Below are 27,249 nucleotides of genomic sequence, written 5' to 3'. Positions count from 1 at the left end.
CAGTCCCCAGGACCCCGGCCGGTGCTGCAGGTAGGGAGTGGGCCACCTCCATCCCCCTCGGCTCCCCCCAGAGTACTCACCGCCACTCTCTCCCTGCCGCTAGTTAACCGTTGCTATAGCGCCGACGGCGTATCCGCGGCTGGCCGAGGGAAGCACGGGAAAAACATGGCAGGCCCCGTGGTCTCCTGGGAAATGTAGTTTTCTTCGGGGCCCAGCCCGCCTGCTCGCTGCGTAGCAGGCTACGCTCGGCCAGTTGTCGGACCTGGGAAAGTCTAGCGCGCCACGTCGCCGCCGTGCATCCTGGGAGTGGTAGTTCTCGCGGCTCTGGGGGAGAATGGCATTGGACGGAAGCAGGATGCCGAGAGAACTACACGCAGGGGGCGGGGTCCAGAGCGAGGGATCTACAAGGGTAGCCGTGGCGAAGGAGGCTGTAGCGGCAGCATGAAGCGGACCCCGACCGCCGAGGAACGAGAACGCGAAGCTAAGGTATGTGGGGCTCTCCGGAGTCGGGGATCTTTCGTGCACTGGGAACTCGGGGCAGGGAACCAGGAGGGTTTGGCTGGATGCGAGCGGCCGCACGGGCTTAAGCCAAGGGACGAAAGGGCCTTGTCAGCAAGGGAGCCAGAAACACTGGGGTTATACATTCGTGCTGCTCCGGATGCAGGCCTAGTCCCTTTGGATCAACTCACAAATGAGAAGACACTCATTTACTAGTTCTGCTTCTGCACCTAATTCCTTGGGTAAATTTGTAGCTACCCTCGTGCCTCAGTTTACCGGACTCTCAGATAACTGTGATTATACCAGCTGTGCTTTCTCTCTGAGGACTGAGATCAAGTTTAGGTGAAGTACCTGTGCGCTCAGGTGTGTTTATTTGGAACAGTTGGCTCTGTGGCCGGCTGATGGGCTCTACGTCTTCAGCACAGCGGATATGAAAATTTGACTACGATTCTACTATCTCCTTTCGGGGTTCAGCCTCTGGTAGTTGCCATTCCATGGGATGAAAATAATAATAGCAATAGCGATTTTTAAGAATATATCATTTATTACATGTCAGGCTCTGCATTAAGTTCATGATATTTATATTATCTCATATTCTTACCACAGCAGATTGCAAGATAGATATTATACAGATGGAGTATCAACAGTCCTGTTTTACAGATGAAGACTTGAGGCTCGGAAGAATTGAGTGTTTTCCTTTCTGTCATTCCCCAAATCAAGTCCTATTTATTTGTCTAAATATATTGGTAATCTGTCCATTTTTTCCCCAACTCCACCCCCTTGGACCAAGCTACCATCATCTTTGATGGATTATTACAATACTCTCCTTATTGATTTACACTCACTCTACACCCTAATACTTTGTCCTCTTTCCCTCCTCCCACCTAAACAGTCTCTTCTTCACACTGTGGATTGTGATCTTTTCCAAATGCAAATCTAATCATGTCCATTTCCTTCCTTCCTCCTCTGCCAATCACCTGTTTAAAAATCTTCCATGACTTTCTGTTGCTCTTAGGATAAAGACAAAACTTCGCGTGGCCTACAATGTCCTGCATGGTGTGGACTTTGCTTGCTTCTACGGTCTCATTGGACATGACATTTTGCTCTGCCCATCAGCCACTTTGGCCTTCTTTAGAGTCCTTCTTTCTGTTAATGAATTCAAGGGGTTCCCTGCTTGGGGTGTTCTGTTCAAGAACAAGAGGTGGTCATCCTTAGATATCTTTATTTACTTGCAGCAAGTTAAGTAGATGGGATTCACATCCAAAGCTCGCTCGCTCTGGAGGGAGGTTTAGCCATTGCTCCTATACACTATTAGGTTAATTACATGTTGATTTCTTCTTTGCAGATGGCTAAACTTACTTGGATTTGGTTAATTACCTGTTGATTTCCTCTTTGCATAATGTTGAGTTCCTGATCAAGCTCATCCAGTTATAGCTGCATCTGTAAGATACTGTGCTACATGTTAATGTTTAGCAAGAATAACATTTACTCAGAACTGCCCTAAAGAACAGCCCAAACCCGAGACCCTTGTCCTATCTAACAATTCCTTCTGGAGATCTTTCATTCCTCATTCTTGAGGGAATGGAGCGAAGGGTCACACTTCTGTAACGGCTTCCTCCTGAATGTGGATGGAGTACATCTTTGAGTTAGAGGAGTGAAATTCTCTGGCTGCCTGACTTATGGAAATCTTGGCGTCCCCTAGGTTCTGGGATTCCTCAGAACAGGAGTGCATAAAGAGACAAAATATAGAAAACCATTAGGAGTAAGAGCAGACATATTGGACATCGCTTAATCTTGTAGCAGCTTGAAGTCAGATGGGTTCTCGGGAGTACTCTGGGTCCTGTTCCTTTTTCTCACTGAGCAGTATAGCTGGCTTCACTTGAGAAAGATGTATTCAGGAAGCTATATCTTGTAGTTTAAGAAAAGAATGAGTTGTTAATAACACCACATGAAGAGCTATCCATATAGGGTTCTGCTGATCTTGCGGGGATCCTGATTTCCAGGTTTTTAAATATACCCAGTTCCCTAGGTTATATGGGTGTAGTTTAGTATTTGTCGGTGTGGGTAAAATCAGATTAGCATGTTTATTTAGGTTTTCAGTTACCTTTCCTAGGTGGATACCAACAATTAGAAGTAAGATTATAGCAGTGAGGGTCCCAGGAATGGGACAAACCAAGTTACGTTGGGGAGGACCGATGCTTCCTGCCAACCCCTAAATCATCCCCATGATTGAAACCACTCCAGCAGTTATAAATCCTTTTCCTCTTTTAACATTTTGTGTAAGGCAGTTCCTCTGGTATGGCAGCTTTTCTATTTTAAAGAAGCTCCATTTATATTATTGTTTATATTTTCCCTTTTTTGGTCAATGTCTTTCCTTGAAAGCATTCCTGTTATCAGAAAGCAGCACTGATCAGTTATTGAAAGCATCGTTGGTCCTCTGTTGTCAGGTGCTCATTTTGAGTGTGCCATGCCATGGTCAGTCCCTCGTCACCAGGAAGGCTCATTCCCAATATATCATGTCCCACAGAGAAGAGAAAATAAGTTCTTTCCCTAGGATCCTTAGGCAAGGAGAAGCAGAACACAGGAAGGCTTTATTGTCATGTTTCTTTAAGAGCAGGGCCTTGGTTATATATAATTCTAACTTCATTTTATTAGAGGTGTTTTATCCAAGTACAACAAGAGGTAGTAACAACAGAGCAAACCCCACCTTGCTTAGCTAGAATGTTTTCAAGAGCATCTCTTGTCCAGTAATGCTGTGGTGGGCATCCTGATCCCTGTCCAAGGGAAAGCGTGCTTAAGCATCTGTAGTTTCTTGGGGTTTCTTATGTGAAAAATGTAAGCATTTCAAAACATTGAGCAACCATTATCAATGATGTCTTTATAACATCAAGCTATGCAAAACAAAGATTTATCATAGCAAAAATTTTTATAATAACAAACAAAATGTTAAGTTCAGTTTAAAGAACAGATCTGAACCAACAGGCAATACCTGTGGACAGTTTACCGAAGATAATAAATAACCATGAGGTGTTAGTGGGCACTGTGTTTAATCGTTTGGCTTCTGCTAAATTTGGTACCTTTATTGGGGCTGACATCACCAGGCGTTAAATATCCAAGAGTTAATACCTTTAAATTTAGTCACACATGGATTAGTTAAGAGTACCCGAACTTTTGTGTTTTAGAGTGTCAGAGTCTTCTCCGTGAATTTCTCTGAAGATGAAACATCTTTGTAGAAACATTTTTTGTAAAAGCATCAGAGTAGAACAGTAATTGTCTGTAAAGGACAAAAGACTTAAAAATGGCCATGTTTGGAGTCCGTACACATACATCTTAAGATCCCTCTTCTATGAACCTGCGGTATGCAGAGACTTTCTGTAACTTACATACGTTTCCGATTTTGTCCTATCTTTTCTCTCCTTATTTTGAAACAATCATTTTATTCTGGGATAAAATCATTTTTCTTTCTTTTTCTCTACCAATAAAACCCATGTCTTTTATGTCCTTATCATTTATTCTCCATTTTTTCAACAAAAGTGTATCTCTGTTTCCCATATCTTTTTCCACCACAAAATATACAACCTATTCTAAATATAATTAAAGGTTTAGCATCATTTATTTGACAGTGTTTCCCGTGTGATTTAACATACAAAATCGGCCTAATTATTTTAATTTCCTCCTTTTTTTAAAGAGGTGTTTCAGGGATCCATCTGAAAAACTCCCAAAGATCTTAAAAATCTCAAAGGTTGAGAAAATGACTCCTTAAATTTTGAATCTTGGAAAGTTTGCCAAGCATATCAAAAGTTTTGAAACATTCGTCTTTATAAAATCATAGGTAACAATACTTAAAAGTTATTCATTCAACCAAAGTGACAGATTTTTCAGGCAAATACAGAACGTCAAGTAGTTGTTACAATTTTAGCTTTTCCAATATTAAGAAGATTGATAATTGATAAACACCTGATGATAAAGAGTATACCTTTGCTTTCTCTATAATCTGTTATTAAAAGCATACCAATAATACAGGAGACATAACATTAAGTTTGACTGTAAGTAATCCATTGATACTAAAGCTTAATTTCTTAAAAGAACCTTTATAATAATTTAATTTCGGCCTGCTTCATACATAAGAGGCAAAATTATTCTTTTTCCTATTTTTTATTCTGAATTTTAACCCTTATAAACCTTAATTTTAGTGACAACCAAAAGTAAAATTTGTGAACCATTTTATAACCTCTAGAAATTATAGGCTCTTTGGCAAGTATATTTTATAATTTTTAGAAATATGTATTTCCTTAATATAGCATAAGACATTTTTATTAACAAACCCACATGTCTTTAGTTTCTCTATTAAAAATCCAAAAGCAGGTATAAGTCATGAACTTATTTCTGTGAACCCAGATAAAACCCAAAAAACTTAAGTCAGTTTTCATATTAAATAATGTCCTATACCATGTGATCCTAAAAAGCATGTTATATTTCTTAATTTATATAAGGGCTTAATTTCTTTAAGTCAGAGCTCTTTTTTTATATAAAAAAACAATTATTTTCTCTGAAGGTAGACAAACATACACACATATAGAGAGACAAAAGCAGAGACCTGACATTTCATATTAAAATTTCTTTAACCACGAGACAGGTATGAGAAAAAAACGTTAATTTCTAGTCATTAATCAGATCTAGTGGCCGGCTCTAAATCAAGGCAAAGCAAGCTTCAGGTGTAACCAAGAGACCTCAAAGCCTAAGACAGCCAAAAGGAGAAATCCCCCAACCAAATGAACCTTACACTCATACTGGGAAAGTTCTTTGGGGTCCATGGTCCAAATCTGGAGAATGTACCCCAAGGGGCTGCATTCGGTGATTGAATTTGAGTTTCCCATAGCTGGCACATTTACATGTAAGACAAGGCAAATGCAAACGTACACACGAAGAACAAAATCCAGCTTCTGCAGGGCAGAAACCAAAGGGTGGTAGACACTGATCCCATAACCTCCAGCCCACCAAAGACACTGTCGGTGGTCCACGGTTCCCTGGCAACCAGACAGCCAGACCAGAGGTCATCGGCGGAGGATGTCTTGGATTGCTCCACAGACGTTTCCAACGCTTCAGACCTAGGTCAGGCCCTGAATCCCAGGTCCCGGAGACAGTTCCTGCCAGACCAACCTGTGCACACCAGAAATGAAACTATCCTCCGACAACCTTGTACCCCAAAACGGAAGTGGAACACTAAAGTGACCACAGGGCTGACCTACCTGCCTCCCATCCGAAGTGCTGAACGAAACGGGTTCAGGTGGTCGCCCTGCTTTGCTGCGGACGTGGGACAGGCAGCCGTTCCAGTGCTCATACCAAGCTGGCGTCTCCCCCAACCAGTGGAGACACAGGCGAGTGAGCTCCGATGAGCCACTGCCGACAGCTTCACCCAGCGTTCACACCAGGCCGAGAGGGTATCCCTTTAGGAGAGTCCCACCTGAGTCGCCAGATTTGTTAGCAAACTCGGGAGTGGCTGCTTGGGGTGTTTTATTTAAGGAATAGATGTGGTTGTCATTAGGTGGTTTTATTTACTTGCAGCAAGTAAAGGAGAAAGGGTTCACATCCAAAGCTCCATCTCCCCGAAGAGAGGCTTAGCCATTGCTTACATACACTGGTTAGTTGCATGTAGATTTCCTCTTTGCATCAGGTCGGGTTCAGGGTCAAGCTTACTTGGTTAGTTAACATGTTGATTTCTTCGCGTCAAGTTGGGTTCCTGGTCAAGCTCATGCAGCTGCATCTGCAAACTACTGTGCTAGTTTTTAACATTTAGCAAGGATGGCATTTAATAAGAACTGCCCAGCCCTTGAGAGCCTTGCCCTACTCACATTTCCTGTGCTTTATCTGGTCCCATGGCCTTTACATAGACTTTGTTGCCTACTCTGTATTAGGAAAATATTGGAAGTGAGGATCAATGGTAAATAAAACACACAGTTCTTGCTGTCAGAATTTAGAGTCAAGTGAGTTTGTCTTAGGAAAATACTTCTGTGGATTTAAAATATAAAATCTGCCTTATAATGACCTTATTTATAGCAGGGTTTCACCAGGGACCTGAAGTCTCCAGGCTTGAATCTGCATGTGATATGAACAGTATACTACAGACGGGTTCAGTGGGAAGGTCTTGCATTCATCTGCATCAGTGCACAAAGAAACAAATAAATGTCACCCAATGGCACTGTGTATGATGTCTTACCTTTTGGGTTTACATTTGAAGTTATTCATTCTGCGAAGATTTTTTTTTTAGCACCTGTTATCTGCCGGACATTGGGATTATAATTTTAGTTTAGATAGAATCCCTGCACAAGAGAGCTTTTCCTCTATTGAAACCATAACCATTGCCTGCGAGGTAGTTTTTAATGGCACCCACATTTTACGGATGTGGAAACTCAGGCTTGTCAAAGACAGGACTTGCCCAAGGCCACGTGGTTGCTGTGTGGAAGTAGGGATCAGAGTCAAGTCTTTTGACTCCAAAGCTTTTTTCCATTTCCTGCTTGTGAAACATGTCGAATTGCTAGAGCGAGTTGTTTTCCCATTTACTTAAAATTTTTCTTTGATTTTTTTAAAAAAGAGTTTGTTTATAAGATATTGTTGGTTAGAACAAAGTATAAGCAATTAAGTTTTAAATCTTAAATGGAAAATGTTCAATGACTCATGAAACAGCTCATTTTCTCATCAACTTCATCAAGGTATAATTTCCATATAATAATTTGCCCCCGTTTATAGTGTATAATCTGATGAGTTTTGACAGATGTGTACACGTAAGAAACCACCACCAGACTTGACAGAGAACATTTCAGTCCCGTCTGGAAATTTTTTCTTGCTGATTTGCAGTCAACCTCTTCCCCCACCTTGGCTCCTGAGCAACCCCTGATATGTTTCCTGTCGCTGTAGATGAGTCTGTATTTTCTAGAAGTTCGTTTAAAGGGAAGCATACTCCATGTGTTCTTGGATTTATCTGCTTTCACTTAGCGTAATAGTTTCTGAGATTTATTCATGTTGTCGTGTGTATTAATAGTTTGTTCCTTTTTATCGTCTGTTGTGTGAATCTACCACATATTGTTTGTTTATTCAGTTGTTTTTGGACATTGGGCTTTGTTTCTGGTTTAGGGCTATTATAAAAAAGCTGCTACGACCGTTCCTGTATAGGTTTTTGTTTTCATTTCTGTTGGGGTCCAGTTGCTGAGTCCCATGGTGCTTCTTTGTTTGGTCTCATAAGAAACTGCTAAACAATTTTCCAAAGTGATTCTACCATTTGTGTTGGTTTCCAGGGCTGCTGGAAACTTGGTGTCTTCAAACAACCGAAATTGATTCTCCCACAGTTCTGGAGCCGGAAAGCAAGGTTTTGATGGGGTCACACTCTCTCCGAAGGCTCTAGCTGAGAATCCTTCCTGCCTCCTCCAGCTTCTGGTGACTCCTGGCATTCCTTGGTTTGGGCAGCAGAACTGCGGTCTCTGCTTCTGCCACCTTCTCGGCGTTTCTGTGTCTCAGATCTCTCTTGCCTTTCTGTTATAAGGACACCAATCTTTGCAGTTACGGCCTACCTAAAATCCAGGATGATCTTAATCTCAAGATTCCCAAGGTCCTTCATTTAATTAGATCTGCAAAGGCCCTTTTCCCAAATAAGATCACATTTACAGGCACCAGGGATTGAGACTTGGTCATATTTTGGGGGATGCTATTCAAACCCACTACATTATTGCATTTCCATCAGCCGTGTATGAAAGTTCCAGTTGCTCCAAATCCTTAACCAGTACTTGGTATTGTCAGTGTTTTAAATTTCAGCCATTCTAGTGGGTGTGTAGTGGTATCTCATTGTGGTTTTAATTTGCATTTCATTGATGACTCCTGAGGTCGAGTATCTCTTTTTAAAAGCTTTTTTGAGGTATAATTTTGAGGTAAATGCTATGAAACTCACCTGTTTTAAGCAGACAGTGCAATGATTTGTAGTGTATTTACGGAGTTCGGCAGCAATCACCACAATTTTATTTTGGAATATATCCATCATCTCCAAAAGAAACCTTGTGTTCATGCTCCATTCCCGCCCTCCCAGCCCTAGGCAACCACTGATCTATTCTTTGTTCTCAAGATTTGCCTTTTCTGGAGATTTCATGTGAATGAATCACAGTGCGGTGGGCTCTGGTGCTTGGCTTCCTTCACCCAGCGTCATGTTTTTGATTTTCATCCCCGTCGTAGCATATATCAATACTTCGTTCCTTTTTACTACTGAATAATATAGTATTCTAATGTCTGAATACACCACATTTTGTTTAATCCATTCAACAGTTGATGGATATTTGGGTTGTTTCCACTTTGTGGCTATTATGAAAAATGCTGCTGCGAATATTCGCATTCTGTTTTTATATGGACAGATGTTTTCATTTCTTTAGGGTAGATACCTAGGAATGTAATTGCTGGGTCACGTGGTAAATCTATGCTTAACATTTTAAGAAGCCGCTATACTGTTTTTTACGGGCTGAATGTTTTTGCCCCCACCGGATTTTAATGTTGAAATCCTAACCCCCAAGGTGTCGGCATTAGGGGTGGGGCCTTTGGGAGGTGATTCGGTGATTAGGGATTAGTGCCCTTATAAAAGTGACCAGAGAGAGCTCCCTCGCCCTTTCTGCCATGTGAGATAGAACAAAATTTGGGAGTCTGCAACCAGGGAGAGAGAGGGCCCTCCCCGGAACAGGACCGTGTGGGGCTCTTGAACTCCAGCCTCCAGAACTGTAAGCAACACATTTGTGCCATTTATAAGACACCCAATCTGTGGTGTCTTGTTTTATCGGCTCGACGGGACTAAGACATTGTTTTCTGGTATGAAGGTACCGTTTTTAAATTCCCACCAGCAATGTTTGAGGGATATTTTGATTGCCTTCTCTGGATAGAAGGGTTAGTTTAGTTTAAGTCATTAGCTAACCCAGTGAATAACAGTGAGTTCTTGTCACTTTCTGTTATTTCCGGGTCTGTTTCTTAACCATGTTAAGTGTTGGTTTTGAAAACGGAATTTGCCATTTGAAAAAAGTCTTGAGACACCTTTTAAAACACATTTAACACTCAGACACTTGAACAACCATTGGCTTCTTTGAAGACAGCATTGGCGTCTAATTCATCCTTTCATCTCTCCAGTGTGCCTAGCCGAGGGTCTTGCAAGCAAGCGACATTTATAAGTCTCTGTTGAAGAACGATTGAGTGGTAGCAAGCCTCCAGCCTCTGATACACGTTACGCTTGACAATGTTCGCACAGGCTCCCTGGCTGCTGATTGGACTTATCATGGCTGAGGTTAGCAGTGCAGGTTTGGGCAGACTGTGTGCTTCAAGAAAGTAGAGACCATGTCTGTTTTGTTCTGTTACTTCACCATTCTGTCCCTGGCACTTACCATTATGCCAAGTCCATAGTGAATATTCCACAAATAGTTATCAAATAAATGAATGAATTTCCAAGAGCATCACCTGTTATTGGTCGTTAGGTTTTCCGTTAGTGAGAGATGGAACTGGAACCTGAAGAGAATAAAGGAAAATGGTTAAATGCTTTATGGATTATAAATTGTTTAGTGTACCATAGGAATGGGTATTAATTTCGAGAAACAAGACACTTCAGCGCATACTTTTGCAACTACCAACGATTGTTTTCTGGTGTTCTCTTCCAAATTTAAAATAAAATGCTAGTTTACCCTCCATGTTTTTAGATTTTTGTGATTGTTAATTATGGTAGATTCTTAAAGTGTGACTTTGTAACTTCTAGAAGAACAGGACTTTGGAGTTGAGATGATACCTTGGAACCTTACAAAGGCACAGTTTGGAGAAGGTGAATTAGAGTTCTGCTAACATCATTCACTTTCAACCTTCTGTTATATGAAATGATTTTGTCTCATTTCACAAAATTGTCTCACTGGCCGGGGCATGTTTGAAAGCTGATCTTTGCATGCCTGCTCTAGGCTTGCGTTTTTGTTTATGCTACAAGCATCTGCCCTGTTGCCATGCTAATCATTTATTTTGCTCTGTAGTTCTTGAAATGACCGGCTCGCAAAGAGACCATGCCTTCCTTTATGTAAAAGAACTGCCATATGGATAAGCGGAAGCTGGGACCTTTACAGCTGGTAAAAACCAAGAAAGCAGTTTGAAGGACCCAATTATGTTGCCTCTGGTCTGAGGACGAGATTTGCTGCCAGCGCATGACTGTTTTCCTAACTGTTTGTGATCAGAAAATTCAGGACTCTGATTTCTGCATTAGCCCTAAGTCTGCCCTTTGGCATCTTCATTTAGTGACTGGATCATTCAAGGCTGAGCCTCAAGGGCCCGCATTTCTCCAATAATGACATAAAGTGGGCTGATGTGGCAGCCTTAACTCACTCCGCTGAATCGGGCATGATTCAAGTCTCAAGGCTTGAATCCTATATATGGATTTTCTATTTCTATGCACAGCATCCATTATCTCACTGTTTTCCACTTTGCCATATTTCGAAAACAGAGATGGAAAATTTTGCTGATGAATTTTTTTCCCCCCCTGTCAGCATGAACATTCTGCTTTTTTTTTTTTTTTTTTTTTTTTTGCTTGAGAACAGCACCGGGCAAACGAATGCAAACATTGCCGCTTATGTGGACTCTAGCCTGTTGTCAAGTCAATCTTGTTATTTAGGTAAATAGTGTGCAACTTTTCGCCGAATCAGCAGCCAATATGCTGCGAGCGATTTTTGTTTTAGTCACAGTATTGGCTGGTAACACTATTAATGAGACAATAATTGGGCAGTCACAGTCATTGTTCTCATAAAACACGATCTTGGTATTGGAACCCGTCGGGCAGAGGAGTTGCATATGCAGACTGAGAGGCAGAAAAGGATGAGTGGCCGGGGTGCCCGGCTTTTAAATTCATCAGTCCCCTGCTGCTTAAATTGCCCCAGCTGTTAATGCTGGAGCCATTACAGTAATGGACTCAGCAAATGAAGGAGAACGGAGACACGCACTCTTTATTACCAGAGGGGCAATTTTCTCTTCATCTGTAATAGCAGCCGTGCCTCATATTGATCAGACCATCAAGATACTAATCCTCTGTAAAATTACTTGTTATAACTGAAAATGTGTTAATCCAAATCAGTCTGTGTCCTGACTGTCTACTTACTATTGAGGACAGACTATTAGATGGTTTATTTTTCATGATTTAAAGCCTTTGCCCTGAAAATGGGTGGCGTTTCCCTTGCAACACTGAGTGCTTAATCTTAGCTATAGCCCAGGGTTGTCTTTTTGTTTTAAACAGAACATCACCCACTTAATTAAGGAGCGAGTGTCTGTCTTGCTGTCTGAGTTATGCTGGTGTTTTATGGCCGTCTAGATTTATTAAGCATCTTGTTTTACATTCAGCCTGTGGTTTGTGCTGTAAATAAAAATAGGCCCGTCTTGCACATATTAGAAATTTGCAGGTAGCAAACGTCAATAAGTACCAGGGATGTAAGGTTCTTTGATTTATATTTCAGGCACCAGGTTGTGCTTTGTCGATTGAACCCATAGGCAGGACGCATCCCGGTGTCTTCTGTGTAGCAGATGGGTTTTTGCATCGTTGTCTGAGAAAGTTTATGGTTATTTCTGCATCCTTGGTTCAGTAGATTGCTTTTTAGACAATGAGGCATATCCGCTCTCCCCTTGTGTCTTATGAGTAATGACTACAGCTAGATATTATTATAAGAAGACCTGTTAAAAACTGAGTTCTTTCTTCCTTAATATTTAGGATTTTACGAATTATTCCTTAGATTTTCCATTTTCCTTCATTGTAGTCTCCATATACATTACATGTTTATTTGGACACACACTCAGATATCCTCTTGGTGATATTTTCTTCGTTCTAATAGATCGTCATCACTTAAAGCGTTTGTGTGGCATCTTCTGTCGAGTTCATTCAGAAATAATTAGTCCTCTTTGTGTGCCAGGCATCGTGGTAGGGGCTGCAGACTCACGGATGGATCACATACGATCTTTGCCATTGAAGACCTCAGCCCAGTAGGAAGATAGGCATGGGAACAAGCGATTATACTAATGGAGTGTAGGAAATGTTAAAATCCACTTGTGAATGTAGTTCCTGGGAGCAGATACCTGTTCTGATCACAGTGGTAAAATCAGCATCATCACGTTTTCTTGCCCGGTTATCAAAAGCAGACATGTGCAGTTTAATCACACCTCCAGACTCACATCCGAATGATTCCTAGCTGTTTGACAGAAATCTCATTTTTCCCTCACGGCAGGCTTGTTTACTGCCCCCTGGAGACAGTCAAAGGAAGGGTTTCTAAAAATGTTTTGATCAGTGACCATGTCTTTGGGTACGTATGGAGTTTCCCACCGAGACTGCTTTAAAGGGGATAGCGCCTATTTGATTGTTTATGTTCTAGCATTTATCCTGTAAATCAGTCTCGTTGCTTTAGAGTACCATTTATCTAGAGAGACAGTGGCCTGTACGTGGTTAAGAGATGGATTTTGGAGTCAGGCTGCCTTGTTTCCCCACCCCCGAGCTCTCCTATGTGCTTACTGTGTGATCTTGGGCAAGTCACCTGATCTCCTTGAGTCTCAATCTTCATCTGTAAAATGGGGATAATAATAGTTGTGAGGATTAAATGATTTGACATACGTGAAGTGTTGAGAATAGTGATGTGCATAGCTATGTGCTCTATAACTGTTACCATGGCTGTAGGTATTGAAATTATGTGCGATAATTGCTGTGTTACTTATATACATATTGGTATATTTCGTAGAATATTATTATTATGCCTATTATATGTACAATATATCCAGTATGATCCCGATTTTATCTAAAATATATTTGACACATTTATGTAAGAAATATTTTAAACAAAACTTGGAATAATAATGTGCATCTTTTGTACTTTGCTCTTTATTGTGACTATGTTTTCCATGTCATTACAATTATACAGTATTTCATCATATGGATTTTTTCCTGCTATTATAAATTCTCCTTCGGTGACCATTATTGTGCATAAATCTCTGTGCAAATCTCTGATATTTTCCATAGGATAAATTAAAAAAAGGCGAATTGTAAAGATTTGTAAAGATTTGTGGTTTACATTATCCAGTACCACCCAGAGTAGTGACACCAAGTTGCCACTCTGAAAAGTAGTGCACGAGAATGCATATTTGGTACATCCTCTTCAACTCTGAGAATTGCCATGAAATATAAATATTTGCCTATGTAGAAGAGCTGAAGTTGGAGCTCATTGGAGAACAGATTTGTATTTCCTTAATTACTAAGTAGATGGTTGAATTCCTTTCTACCATGTTTATTGGCCATATATAGTTCTTTTGTGATTGATTTATTCATATAGCCTTCCTTCATTTTGCTGATAATGTTTATCATTTCTTATTGATTTGTAAGAACATTTCATAGATTAGGGACATTATTATTTTTTAATCGTGGATCAGTGATGGAAATATTTTTCCTAGTTTATTTATTGCCTATCTTTTGCTTTTATATTTTTGTTATTCAAAAGTTTTTCTTTATGTACAGGGAAATTTTTCCCTCCTACCTATGAGATTAATGGTCAATGATATGTCCTTCTAGTTATTTTATGTTTTAATTTTTTTTCATATAATTCTCATAATGCATCTAGAATTTAGTTGGTGTATCATATGGAGTAATTGTCTTACTTTTTCTTCCCAAATGGTTAATAAGTTATCCCCACTGCATTTATCGACTAATATGAATGCTGAAGTACTCAGATCTGCTTTTCTATTCTTTTTCTTTTGTCTGTTATTCTTGACATAACATTTTAATTATCAGAGTTTTATGAAACCTTTCAGTATGTGGCAGTACAAGGCCCCATCATGTTTTTTTTTTCAGAAGTTCCTTGGGTCTTGCTGAGGAGACAAAATTTTTTCCAGATAAACTTAAAAGCCACTTTTTCAAGGTCTCTTGTGTATCCCACTAATCCTTTGGTATTTTAATTGTTGTTATATTAAATCGATAACTTAATTTGGAAAGAACTGAAGTATTTATGGTAAATACTTTTTCTCATTCAACAATATTATCACCACATTTAGGTACTATTTCTTACCTTTTGAGTTTATTCCTGAGTATTATACATATTCGATCACTATTTTTGGTTACTATTGCAAATGGGATATTTTTATATTGCATTTTTAGGTGTTACATGAGAAAACTTTTTTTGTGTGTGTTATTTTTGTAATTGGCCACAATACAGAATGCATCCTTATCATTCTAACACTTTTTGGTTGATTTTCTTGGGTTTTCTAAGTGTATACTGGGTATAATAAGAATTTCTCGCTTTTGGTAATTACACTGTCCTCTCCATTTTTCCCACCTGTGTTATTACATTCTCTAGAACCTCTAAATAGTGGCGGTAGCAGGTAGTTATGCCTTTAATAGTTATGCTTTGGGGTTCTAGAATAAAATATAATGGTAGTTGCTGGTATTCATCTTTGCGTCTTTGTTCACTTTTTTCGCCCTAGAGACTGAAGTTCAATTTTTATTGAATATTTCTTCGACATGTGTTTAGATGGTTATGTCTAAGTCTCCCGACAGAATATAATCTGTTAATATAGTTTCTAATATTCTTTGGGATAAATCCTAGTTGGTCACATTACAGTGCCTTTTAACATAGTGCTGAATTCAACCTTTTGGTATTTCAATTAGGAAAGTAAGATGGATCTGTAGCGGTGATTACCAGCGAAGCTGGAGGGTATTTCGGAATCTTCAGTGATATAAATATAATATATTTAATATACGTATCATAGTCTAATTCGAGCTACAGTTAGTAAAACTTCATAAAGCTCTTTCGGCTGATGAGGATAAACTAACAGTAGATGGAGGTAAATGGGGAAAGATATTGAAAAACATTCCTTTTTGTGCTCTTTTCTCACGTTTTGATACTGTAGTTGAGCCCGTGTCATAAATACGAATCCCATCTTTTTCCTCCTCCTGTACTCCAGAGCCATTTATAAAGCATCAGAATTACTTGTCTCTTGGAAGCCTGAGCCAAATTCCTTGCAAAACTCTTCATGCGATGTTGGGGAAGACAAATTTTGGATAAATTTTCCAATATGTTTTCTAGTTATTGTTTATTTAATTTTCTTCTTCTTGAGTAAATTTTGCTCATTATGTTTTCTCAGATATCGAGGTTTCAGATTTATTGATACGGCATTGAGCATAACATTCTCCGGTTTACTAAGAGTTGTTCATAGTTTTATAATGAAAAAATTCCATATTCACTTTTTATATTTCCTTTTTAATAATAACTTTGTGTATTCACGTGTTCTATTCAAAAATTGATTATATTTGCCTATGTCGTCTATTTTTTTGAAAACTAGCTCTTCAGTCTGTTTATGCTAATTAATTAATTTCTACCCATTCTTATTGTTTCTTTCCTTCTGCTTTGCTTACACTTTTTTTGTTTTTATTTTACTAAATTCTTGCGATGAATACTTAGTTCATTTATTTTCATTCTTTTTTAATATGGAAAGCATTTCAAAATCTTAAAAACAATTTTTTCTTATGTGTTCCCGTAGCAATTTGTGCAAGTGTTTGTAGGTCTTGTCACTCGGTAGTGTGATGATTTTTTTTTTTTAATGTCTTTCTCATCGCCTTAGTTATAGACTATTTATCTTTTTTACTCCAGTGCATTCCAAGTCTTGAACACAGTAGGCACTAAACAATTAATTCATTCTTGAATTACTATCATTTCCTCCCATCACATTCGTACCCACCTAGTTCCACATAGGAACTAACCACGTCCAGAACTTTTCACTGCGTTGTGTAGACTTCTACGCTTTCTTTTTTATGATCATGATCGAAGTATAGTTGGCATACAATATTTTATTAGTTTCAGTGCACAAAAGAGTGATTCGACATGTATATGTCTTACCACGTGATCAGCACAGCAAACCTAGTGACCATCTGTCACTGTGCAAAGTTTTCACACTGTTTTTGACTATATTCTCCTTCCACTTTTCACCCGTTCCTCTCCTTTGGCAGCCATCGGTTTATTCTTTGTTTCTGAGTCTGTATTGTGTTGTTTTGTCTGTTTGTTTCTACTGGGTCTTCACTAGTGATAGTAGCTGCTGCAGTGAGTGGGAGGAGCACTTCCCTGGTAGTGAGGGGGCTAAACTTCGAGTATATCTGTCACTTTTAGGCTTTTGCTGGTCTTGTTGCTTTATCAGTAAAATGGGGACAATCCTCACCTCTCCTCTCTGCTTCATCAGAGATGTCGTCAAAAGAGAACGTAAAAGAACTTTGAACACTAAACGCGTTGTGTAGATACACTTATGATTTGAAATAGTTTAGTATTGTCTTATGTGCCACCCACCAGCCCCACTCCCCAGTGTACAAACGATCAAGTTCCTTGGAGCAGAGACTGGAAATACATGCCGTATGTACTGTAGACGTCTGTCCTCTGAACCATTTAGCACAGGGCTTTGTTGACAGATGCACAGTATATATTTGTCGGTTGAATGTTTTCTGAGACTCACTTTTTAGCACTTGTTAGGGGTCGATCTGTAAGTGCGCTAAGACCACGGAGCCCTTCATCCAGCAGTGGAATTTCTAGTTGACCATGGAAAAAAAAAAGCTTCTAGTTTGTTGGGGTGACCTAGACAGCGGCTCATCGCCCAGTTACTGAAATGGACATGCGTTGCTTGAGGACGTAAACCTTTGGGTTCAATCCCATTTTCTCCGCGTAGGAAAGCTGCGGACATACTACCCTCTGCCCAAAACACAGACTAGAGAGCTAATGTAATTTACATAAATTGATAACAAATTATAAAATCGATAACAATTCTTTTCCATTTTCATAAGTCTCAGCAGTTTTTTGTTTTTTTTTTTTAAATCTTGTTTGGAGGAAAAATAAATCCATGATTATTTCTCCCCTTTCAGTTATACTTACATCACAATTTCATTGTTCCCTTTGCACTGAGATTTATTTTTATTTTTAACTTACTGTGTTTATTGCTATGGAGGGGTGACATTGTATCGCTGGCTCTTCTACCTAAGATTCCCCATGTTCCTTGGGGACGTGAATACCATCTGATGAGTCAACCTTAGATCCACAAGTTGTTCGTAAATTGCTAGACCCCGTCTAAATGCAGAGTGATAGTATTTTTCCATGTAATTATTAAATATTCTCTCCTAGAACAGCATTCACCGAAGGACTTCACAGAACCACAGACGTTTCAGTATTGTGGCTCTAGCAGAGCGTGTGAGGGTTCAGTCAGCCTCTCGTACCTCCCACCCTTTTTTTTTTTTTTTAACAGTTCATTGCAGCTGGAAAAAGTAGGCATAACTTTTTGAAAACAAAGATACCCCTTTTAGGCTTCTTTTAAAAATTCCGATGGAACTTTATATCTCAGATAATTGATGGTAAATTCTGTTTGGTTGTTTTTGCTCAGACTATGGGGATTTACAAAACAAGTTTCATCTCAGAAATAAAAACTAATTTGATGATGTTGTATCAGATTCACCAATCCCTGAGGAGTTGTCTCGAGTTTCTTCTCTTTCATGAAGCTTTTGAGGATTATTCCTTTCATCTCTTTCCTTACTGAACTTATTTCTTACGTCGAAATGTATGGAAACAGCAGTAAATGTGCACATGGTACACTTCTCGGTCTGTGGTACATATCAAATTTGGCGTTTTATTATTGCTTATACTTCTTTTATGTAATTCTCTTTTCCCTAGGTGGATGTGTGCTCTCTCTGGCTAAGAATCATAATATAAATTTATTTTCTATATCTAATAAGGTGCTAACGACATCGTTGACTCTTAACATGTCTTGTGAGGTGGAAGCTTACGTAGACGGAATGTTGAGTGTTTTGTTCTTTTTTTTTTACTATACAGAGCATTTATTATCCTCAACTCTCAATTCGTTTTTCATCAACATCAGAATATATTTTGTTTAGCAATGTCTTGTGTAAAACCATATGGTTGAATAGGTCTCAGGAAACTCTGTTTGTGGACCATAGGAATAGCTCAGGTTTTGGTGGCCCTTTACTGATCACTGTGTATTTTAAAAGAGTCATATCTACACCATCTGTGTGTCCCGATTCATTTTGCCAGTTCATCTACTGCTCTTCCTCCTGTTTTTATTTAAGACTATAAAGTTACTTTAGTGTAACTGCTGCTGTCACCTTTGCCCTTAGCTAATCAAATAGTTTACCTTGAGGGAAGCATTTATCTCCCACTTTCATTATTATTATTTTTGTAGCTGTAAAGATATATATTTTATGTCTGCAGAAGGCTGTAACAGTGAAACGAGGTATTGATCTGCTGTATTTAGCAATTTCTTTCCACCTTGCCATCAATAGTATGTCAGCATCTGTCTGTACCGTGGTTGACCTCACAAATAGCTCTTTATGCTCCCATTGGATTCAAATGATATAGTATGCTGAAAACTAAATCAATGAATGATTATAAAGTTTTTAGTATTATTTCATGACCTGGAGGCAACTGGTACTTCTGGCACTGAACAGGTCAGTGTACAATGAATATGAGTAAAATGAGAGTGTCGGGCTTTTGTTCGGCCGAGAGGGGAACAGGGCACCTTCTCGGGTCAGCTCAGACCTCCAGACCAACGATCTCAAAGCGCTTCAGTGAGACATCTCCCTTTGCAGACTCAAACGGAGAGAAGAGCAATCCTTCCGTTTAGCTTTATGCCCCGCTCCCACCACCATGAGCAGGTAGCGACGTTTCTAAGATTATTTCAGCTATAAGCATCTAGGCTTCTGCGCTCATTTGCAAAAGAAAGATAAACAAAATTAGATGCTGCGTCATTATATCACTGAGGACCTAACCAAAAGGCACATAGTAAGAGGAGGAGGAAGTACCTTCGTCTAGGTCTAATGGGATCCTTGGCTACTGTCAGCAGCTGGAGTGAATGTCGGGGTGTTGAGACCATGTGCCCCAGCCCTCCTCCCACTCGTGGGAGTTCTGCTCCCCTGGGCTGATCTGTGGAACATTGAACTGGAAGGTCACCAGTTTGACTGCTCGTGGATGTTGCTGAATCCAGCAACAAATTTTATTTTTATAATCTTGCAGAATCTTTTATATATCTATATATCTATATATCTGTATGTGAAAGGACCTTTTAGATATTGAAATTTGGGACACGTGCAGAGGTGGGAGGAGGTGACAGTGGGTGAGCGGGGAGAGCAGAGCACAGCCGTTATCCTGATCTTGCGAGGGTTTGAATCCCATGGATTGCTCTCTACGAAAATGCCGGTTTGGTGTATTCCTTTGTCCATCAACGCAGTTCAGAGTTTGACAAGGAGTGCGGAGGAATTCATTGATTGGTTCATTCCTCAGACTTTTATTGAGAATGCAGTATGTCCTCAGTGAGAGAGAGGGGCTGTGAGGGCTAGCGTCCCTTCTTGAATGTTCATGGAAAAACCGTCATTTTCCGCTTTCACCAACCTGAAATGTGTCTACTTGACTTATTCCTGCCGAATCACCCCTTTCAGATATTTGAAGAGGGGGAATAAAGGATGGGTTATATTAGCACGGGTTGATGTCCGGCCACCTTCTCTTCCCGTATGTCACCTGCATGAAAGGAGGAAGGGGGGACCCCTTCATGCAAAGTCACACAGCAGGAAGGCCTGAGGAGGGACTGTGGCCTAGCCCTTTGAATCTGGGGGTGACAGCAGATTCAGGCACCACACCCTCTTCCTCTTTTTCCTATAGTATAGACTGTACCGATGTTTTAATAATTTGAGCATTGGACTTATCCGCAGGAAGTTTTTTTTTTGGGGGGAAATCCACTCAGGGATCTGCCTCTCCTCAATTCTTGGTTGACTTTTGTTACTCATTATGAATCTGTGATTGATTAATAAGCTGATCTGTTTTAGAAGCCATTTAAATTTTTGTTCCGTATTGTCCCTTACAAGTATGAGTGCCATTAGTTGAGTCCGTGGTGTCTAAAGGAGTACTTCTTTTTATTTGTCGTGTATCAGGTCACATTAAACTTTGAGGTTTGCAACCTAGGTCTAAAAAAAGGGTATTGGGGAAAAAGTCCTTTTGTCTGTGATTTTTGTGTACCGTGTATGCTTGAACATGAAGTAAGGAATTTTCTCCCTGAAATTATCCATCCCTCAGGCAAAAGATGTCTTTTCATATTCAGGTTCTTATCAAGTGTCTTGTATTGCAGAATGCTCACTTAGTTACTTAATTGTGAAGCATAATATTATTTAAGTGGCTGTCCCAATACTTTGTGAATAGGACTTGTGACAGTTTTTTCTTGATCTGAACTACATATAGTAATCTGGATTTATACACCATAATTTCTGGCTTTGCCTGATAGCGGAAGCTTGATAAATGCTCATACATTACTTAAAATAACTTATGTTTGGTTATCTGCAGCTCTGTATTAGAAACTAGCCGTGTTCTTGTTGAGACAGCATAGGGCAATTAGTTGACCTCTGTCTGTACAAGCTTTAATAATGGGGTGTCTTAGCTTCGTTCCTTATAGTTGATAGCTTATCTCCTCTCTCAGGCTTCCTTAAGGAAGGGCAGGTGATAGCGATCAGGGCTTAAAGAGTGACTTTAGTGCTGCAGTTGATGTAGACCAACACCTTTATATAAGGTTCATTTTCAAGTTCAGACCACTAAAGGCTGTCTCTGATGAGGGCCACTTACGGCTCTGTTTGTGGATAGAAAGCCTATTGTTGGTGAACAGGGTATAAGAGGATCTGTCCAACTTAATTCTTGATCCTAGGCAGTTACTTTTAGTGACAATCATGGCTTCTAACTAAATAAGAGGAGGCATTTCTTTTTCCTCAAGATAAAGAAGAAATCTCTTTGTTAATATATGTTAACACACACATCTGAGTGGGATCATGTAATTTCACTACATAGAAAAGGAATAAGATCTCAAACTTAGAATTGTAGATGTATATATTTGTGTCACGCGCTAAACTCTGAACCTGTTGTGAACTATATTTTTGTAAAAAACTAAAAAAAGTATAAATTTATCGATGAATTACTGTATACTTAAGATTATACTGCTTTCAGTAAATAAAATTCTATATAGACATGCGATTATATTCTTGCACTGTCATAGCAAAATGATAACATTAAGATGAAATGATTTTATTTTAAGATTATTTTCTACTGTAGACACTTATAAACTTTCCTAGAAAATCGACATCGGTGGCGGGGTGGGGGCGCATTTTTAATTGTATACTTTATTAGAAACTCCTTGAAGAAGAATAAATTCATTTTGAATTTTCTTTCCTTTTTTTAGGATCTAAGAATACGTAGGTGTCTGAGGCTACATATGTGTCTAAAAGAGTAGCATGCTTAAAACCATGGCTGAAGAGTTATGCTTAGCTGTGTACTTTGCATGCATTTGTGATTTGAAATAGGAAAGAAAGTCAAATCGGAGACAGCTTGAATGGCACGCTGTCAGTTTGGGGCTTCATGAATTGGCAACGGTCTCATTTAGGACCTTCAGATGTGTCTCTGCCTGGACAGAATGAGAACGTTTTGCATGTTCTGGAGGAGACAGCCACTCCTTGCTGCCTCACAGTAGGCAGTGGTGCATGACAGTTGCCCTTCATTGCTGGCTTCTTGGAGCTTAACCTCTGACCCTCCGCTTAGTCGAGGCACAGCAGTCGGAGCAGGCTGGAGGTGTTGGTGAATGACGGGCACTGGCCTGCAACGTGCTTGTCATGATTTGACTGTCAAAGGAGCCTGCCATTGGTTTCGATCAAGGTTTGAAACCTCTGTGCAGCAGTCCAAGGCTGTCAACAGCGTGATCAAATGTGCATAAAAAATCAGAGTCCTGAGCATATCTTCAATCAGAAGAGAGGAAGTTTTTCCCTCTTCTTTCCTTCTCTCTTTTTTTCATTTTTCTTTTGGTTAAGTATATTCAGATGACTTTCACGGGGCCAAGAGGTTGAATCTCTTGCCACGGAGAGAAAAGCGAACTGTCGTCTCCCGTGGTCTGAGTTTCAAATAGCAAAGTGTAGATCTGAGCAGCTCTGCCAGTTCACCTCATGCAAGACTTGCCTTGTACGAGTCCATCAGCTTTCGGCCATTGGGTTAAGGGACTAGAGACTAGCCCAGCGGTCCCTGGACTTAGCTGACAGGGTGAGACTTTCGCTTTGGTCTTTAATGTTGCAGAGGGGTGGAGAGGTCAGTGTGTGTGAATTGTGAAGCAGGGATTAAAATTTAACACAGTGGAGGAGGGATATTAGTGGAGTATGATTATCATCTCATTTAAAGCTTTTTTCCCCCCTCTCATGGTAAAGAAGTTTAGACACGAGGACTTTAATTGGTTGTGATCAAGTCTTGGAGATTTCGGAGGTCAGTCTTAGGCAAATGTTTTTAAATACAGAAACATATGACCGTGAAAGCCATCTTTTCTTATACATATGAAACTCTGCATGAAAAAGCGTCTTGAAGTGGAGGAGGATGAAGGAAAGCCTGACAGTATTTTTAAAGTATTTGAAAAGTTCTAGTAACGAAACTTGGTTTGCGTCTAGTATTGTGGAGTAGGTGGGGCGGGAATCTGGAGGACCCGGATTCTAGTTTTCCTTCCGCCATTTCCAGCTCAGTCACCCCGGGTAAGTCAGTCAATGCCTCAGTCTGAGTTTCTTCAAACGCAGACACAGGGATGCTGTTTGTGGCGAGGGTGGAAGGAGCTCCTTTCTGTAAAGTTCTTGCCTTCGTCGGCACTGTAGGCCCTCCATAGCCACTTCCGTTCTCCTCCTTGTCCTTTGCTTACCAGGAGAGAGTTATTAAAGAGTCAGAAGGCAATGCTTGGGCAGATAAAATACTCTAGAACTCAAAAACAGCCCATCTTTGTGTTTCAGCTCTTTCCCCCACACATAGGACTGATTTTAGTCAATAATATCATATTTTAGTCAAGCACTCAAACCACAAATCTGAGTGGCCTTTGTGGGGGAGGAACAAACTTTCCTTTACCCCCAAGGTCCTCCGGCTGGTCTAGTCATTCAATAGACACAAGGCATATTAGCAAGAGAAAATAACCAAATTCGAGAGAGTCAGAGACCCCACACTCAGGAGTGATTCGGAGATAGACAGAGAACATGGCTATAGAAGACGTCCTGAGCTAGGGATGACGTAACGTGCCTTAGGGGCTTTCAAGGGTCATTGCAGGATGATAAGAAAAGCAAATGTTTAGTAAACAGAAGGTTGTCCTGCCCTATAGATAGGTCGAAGGGAGTGATCTCTGAGAATCTCTTATGGGCAAAGCCCCCAATTCAAGGTCTTTTGGGTGGTTAAAAAGGAAGGGCAGAAGTTTCTCTTCAGCCAGAAGCTAAAATTGCTGTTAGTTCAAAACAGCCCTCATACCACAGAAGCACATCTTTCTTGCCGTTTGAAAAAACAAAGTGGCCATGTCACTTCACTCTTGAAAATTTCTCAGAGTTTTGCCACTGGCCGCATGGTAAAATTCAGACCCCCAGGCTTGTCTTATGAGCTTCCCATAGTGTCAGTCTCATTTATTATCTGTGCCAGCCCCCTACCCCCACCCTCTCGTTTCCAGAACTTCACACCTGACCCTCCTGCCGTAAGGAAGTGCGGCCTCTGCGCTTTTTACACAGGCCTCCTCTCCCTGGGCTGTTCTCTTCCCATCTCACTGGCACCCAGAAAATGAGAAAATGACATATTTTTCAACAACCTCCTCAAATGCCACTTCTGCTGAGGCGTCTCGGATTCCGCCATCCTCGGGGCTTCATGCGCTCCCTTCCTTAGCTTTTACCTCCCTGTACCTGTAAATCCGTTTACCCGACTGGTCTTGTGAGTTCCTTCAAGTCAAGTGCTGTGTTTTCATTTGTCTCTTGTGTTTTCAGTATCTGGCTCGGTGTCTGGAACAAAACAGACACTCAATAAACTGTCATCTGTTGTGGCATAATCTACAGACATATTTAGGGACAGGTTTAACATGGATTTTAAGTATAACGAGAGTGGATATCTGCCTTTTGAAGAGCGTCGCAGTGACAATATTCCATTATTGTTAGCGAGATGCCTTAGGCCTCTACCTCACACAACCTGCATCGTATTGAAAGGGAAGGGGGTACAATGTTAACACTTTAGAAAATAGAAATAGTGTATCAATTGCCCAATAATTACAGTACTACCAGCATATAGTATCAGCGAACAGGTTAGCTCCAGATAAACTTTGCCATTGCTGTTTTATGATCCAATATGTTACGTGTCTTTTGCCAGAAAAGATGGTACTAAAGTTAGTATTCTAATTCAGTTAGTAAGTAAATTTTGTGATTTATCTATCTATTTATCTTTACATTCTCCAGATGATACTCCTTGGAGTTGTCATGATTTTTTGCATTTTTATTGTTATATTTGAAGCATTTTAGTGCCAAAGCACAGTAGACCCATCATAGGGATATAATGATTTATTTAAACCGTTTCCTATTGTTGACTGTTTAGCTTATTTCATTTTTATTAGCTTAAATAATGCTGCGTTGAACCAGTTGGTTCAGGCATCTTTATGTGTATTCTTTATTTATTTACGAATAAATTCCTAGAAGTAGAATAATTAGGTCAAAATAGAGGGCTGCTTTTCAAGGCCCTTTGATGCACCTTGCCAAATTACCTTCTGAAGAAGGTGTATAAATCTTCGTCAAGGTAGGTCGTAAAAAGCTTCTCGTCCTATAGTGTATTTCTTAGATTACCCGCAAGTCGTGGGGATTTTAAATGTAGGAGGTGACCTAGAGGAGAGTAATGGCTCTTCAGAGAGGAAAGAAGATAGGATGAAAGAAGGAACAACAGAACCTCACGCGTTGCTCATCTTAGGGTGTGCGTAGGTCCCGGTGCCCTGATTTGTCTACTGCCCTGGGAACTCCTGGGACTCTGCTGCTTGAGGTGGGGGCCTGAGAACGGCTTGGCTTCTTTTGATGTAGTTCCTATTTTTTTCCCTTTGGGTACGATTTCTTTCAAATTAATGGTTTACAACTTGAGAAGTTCGAAAGCTGCCGATGAGTAGATTCTTAAGTTCCCTATTTCTTAAGTCCTATTTTCAGACATACGATTCAATATGGATCTTGCGCATAGTTCTGCCGTGTATTTGAGAGGTCAGTGTCCTAGATCATTGTCGCCTTCTTAAAGGAACCATCTTGCTAGCCGAAATGAGAGAGGGGTGCCCTCCTGAGTGAGGCATCCCCACCGGCTTTTACAGGCATCCTGTTACCTGGTTGGGATCTGTGTGGGTGAGACAGCGTGCTGTCAAATCATTTTCCGGTTCCAAACCCAGTATTGGAACTCTGAAGTGTGTCTTAGGCCAGGTGGAGGTTAAGGCACCTTAAGGGCAGAGACTTCTTATCTTGCTTTTATTAGCAGTGGTGTCAACGTGCAGTAAAATGCGGGGACCTACTCTTCTTTCTGATAAAAGAAAAATGGCCTGCCTGGCAACCGGATGGAGAGAGAGGTGCCTGAGGCAGATTACATTGTCACCTCTTATAATAGCACCAGGCATTAAAAGAAAAAACCCCAAAGGCCAGCAGATTTCTGTTTACCCACGGAAAGGGTTGACATTTTTGGCCTCTGCTGAGATGTGCTGGGTGTGGGGAAGAGTGGGCATCGTAATAGTGGAAGGAATGAATAAAGGAAAAGCGGGAAAAAAGTCTGGCTTCACAAGAGAGATTTGAGGACATCGAAGGGACTTAAATCAGACCCGCAGAACAGTCTGTTGGCAGGGTCCTTATACCCCCCAAACCCTGGGGGGGAGCTCCTCTTTCAGTCTGTTTTTTATTTAACCTACATTTATTTAAAGCCAAGATCTGTAACATGGCTTGGCTGACTTCTCGCTAAAGGCGAACTAAATACAGGGCTCGCTGTAGAGTTCATGGTCTCTGAGGAGATGCCAGTGTGGAAAATAAGAGAATTACCCACAAAGGAGGATTTTTTTCTTCAGTTAAATGTACTTATTTACTTGAGGACAGAGGACAGAGACTGAGAACTCTTGGAAAAAGTTGTAGTTATTTTGAGATGTTTGGTGTAATTTGTCTTTTTTGAGACAGTAATCGTTTGTCTTCACCTGTCATCTTGAAATATGAATCAGATGGAAGTAACATAAAAAAAAAAAGTTGTATGTGACACTTTTAGGTGTCTCAAAAAAAGGCTTGAGGTTGTCTCATGTCTACTATGGCAACTCTTGAGTTATTATAAAGAATATTATGTAAGGTTTTCCTCTACAATTTTAACTCTTAAAATGTAACTTAGTTTAGCCAGAATAGTGGAATGATATATTAATGGAAAACTGATTGGAAAGAAGGTAGAAAACACACAGCAATAGTAATAACAACAAAACAACAAAAACAGGACTTATGCCACATAATATAACTACAGAGATTTGACACGTTGAAGGTATTTTTGGAAATTTAACTCCCTCATTTGAACCAACTTCTGACAAACCATTTTTAAAAAGCGTGCAGGGCGGAAATATACTAAAAAAACATTTCTTAGTTTAGTGGTATTACCGGGTCAAATCTAACAACGAAGTTCCCTGCCAGACCTTTTCTCTGTCCTTAAGACATGATGTTTTGTACTTGTTAACATAATTCGCAAGTGGTTAAAAACGCTGGCTAGTACCCCAACTTCAGATTCTGGATTAATGTCTGTTATTTAGGCTTATTATGAAAAAGAGATTCAATTTCTCACTTTTTAAAGGATATAATTTGTATTCCTAGTACTGTCTATTCCGTTCTGCATATTATGAATTCTCTGTAAAAAATTTGAGAGGCAT

General features: G+C 40.0%; 2 protein-coding genes across 2 annotated transcripts in view; one reads left to right on the top strand and one right to left on the bottom strand.

Moving 5' to 3' along the window:
• Window positions 1–130, bottom strand: part of RPGRIP1L (RPGRIP1 like) — a 57,417-nt gene extending 57,287 nt beyond the window's left edge. The window contains exon 1 of the mRNA XM_023530638.1: window positions 81–130. The gene's annotated coding sequence lies outside the window, so the exon portion shown is untranslated. The remainder of the gene's footprint in view (window positions 1–80) is intronic.
• A 239-nt stretch (window positions 131–369) lies between these two features.
• Window positions 370–27,249, top strand: part of FTO (FTO, alpha-ketoglutarate dependent dioxygenase) — a 343,678-nt gene continuing 316,798 nt past the window's right edge. Inside the window, exons 1-2 of the mRNA XM_023530667.1 lie at window positions 370–486; window positions 9,649–9,802. Coding sequence (XP_023386435.1) covers window positions 9,755–9,802 — 48 coding nt within the window. The 5' untranslated portion in view covers window positions 370–486; window positions 9,649–9,754. The remainder of the gene's footprint in view (window positions 487–9,648; window positions 9,803–27,249) is intronic.

This window comes from Pteropus vampyrus, unplaced genomic scaffold (assembly GCF_000151845.1).
Source record: "Pteropus vampyrus isolate Shadow unplaced genomic scaffold, Pvam_2.0 Scaffold51, whole genome shotgun sequence".
Taxonomy (NCBI): domain Eukaryota; kingdom Metazoa; phylum Chordata; class Mammalia; order Chiroptera; family Pteropodidae; genus Pteropus; species Pteropus vampyrus.
The sequence above is the reverse complement of the archived record's forward strand: the minus strand, read 5'-3'. Positions and strand labels throughout refer to the sequence as shown.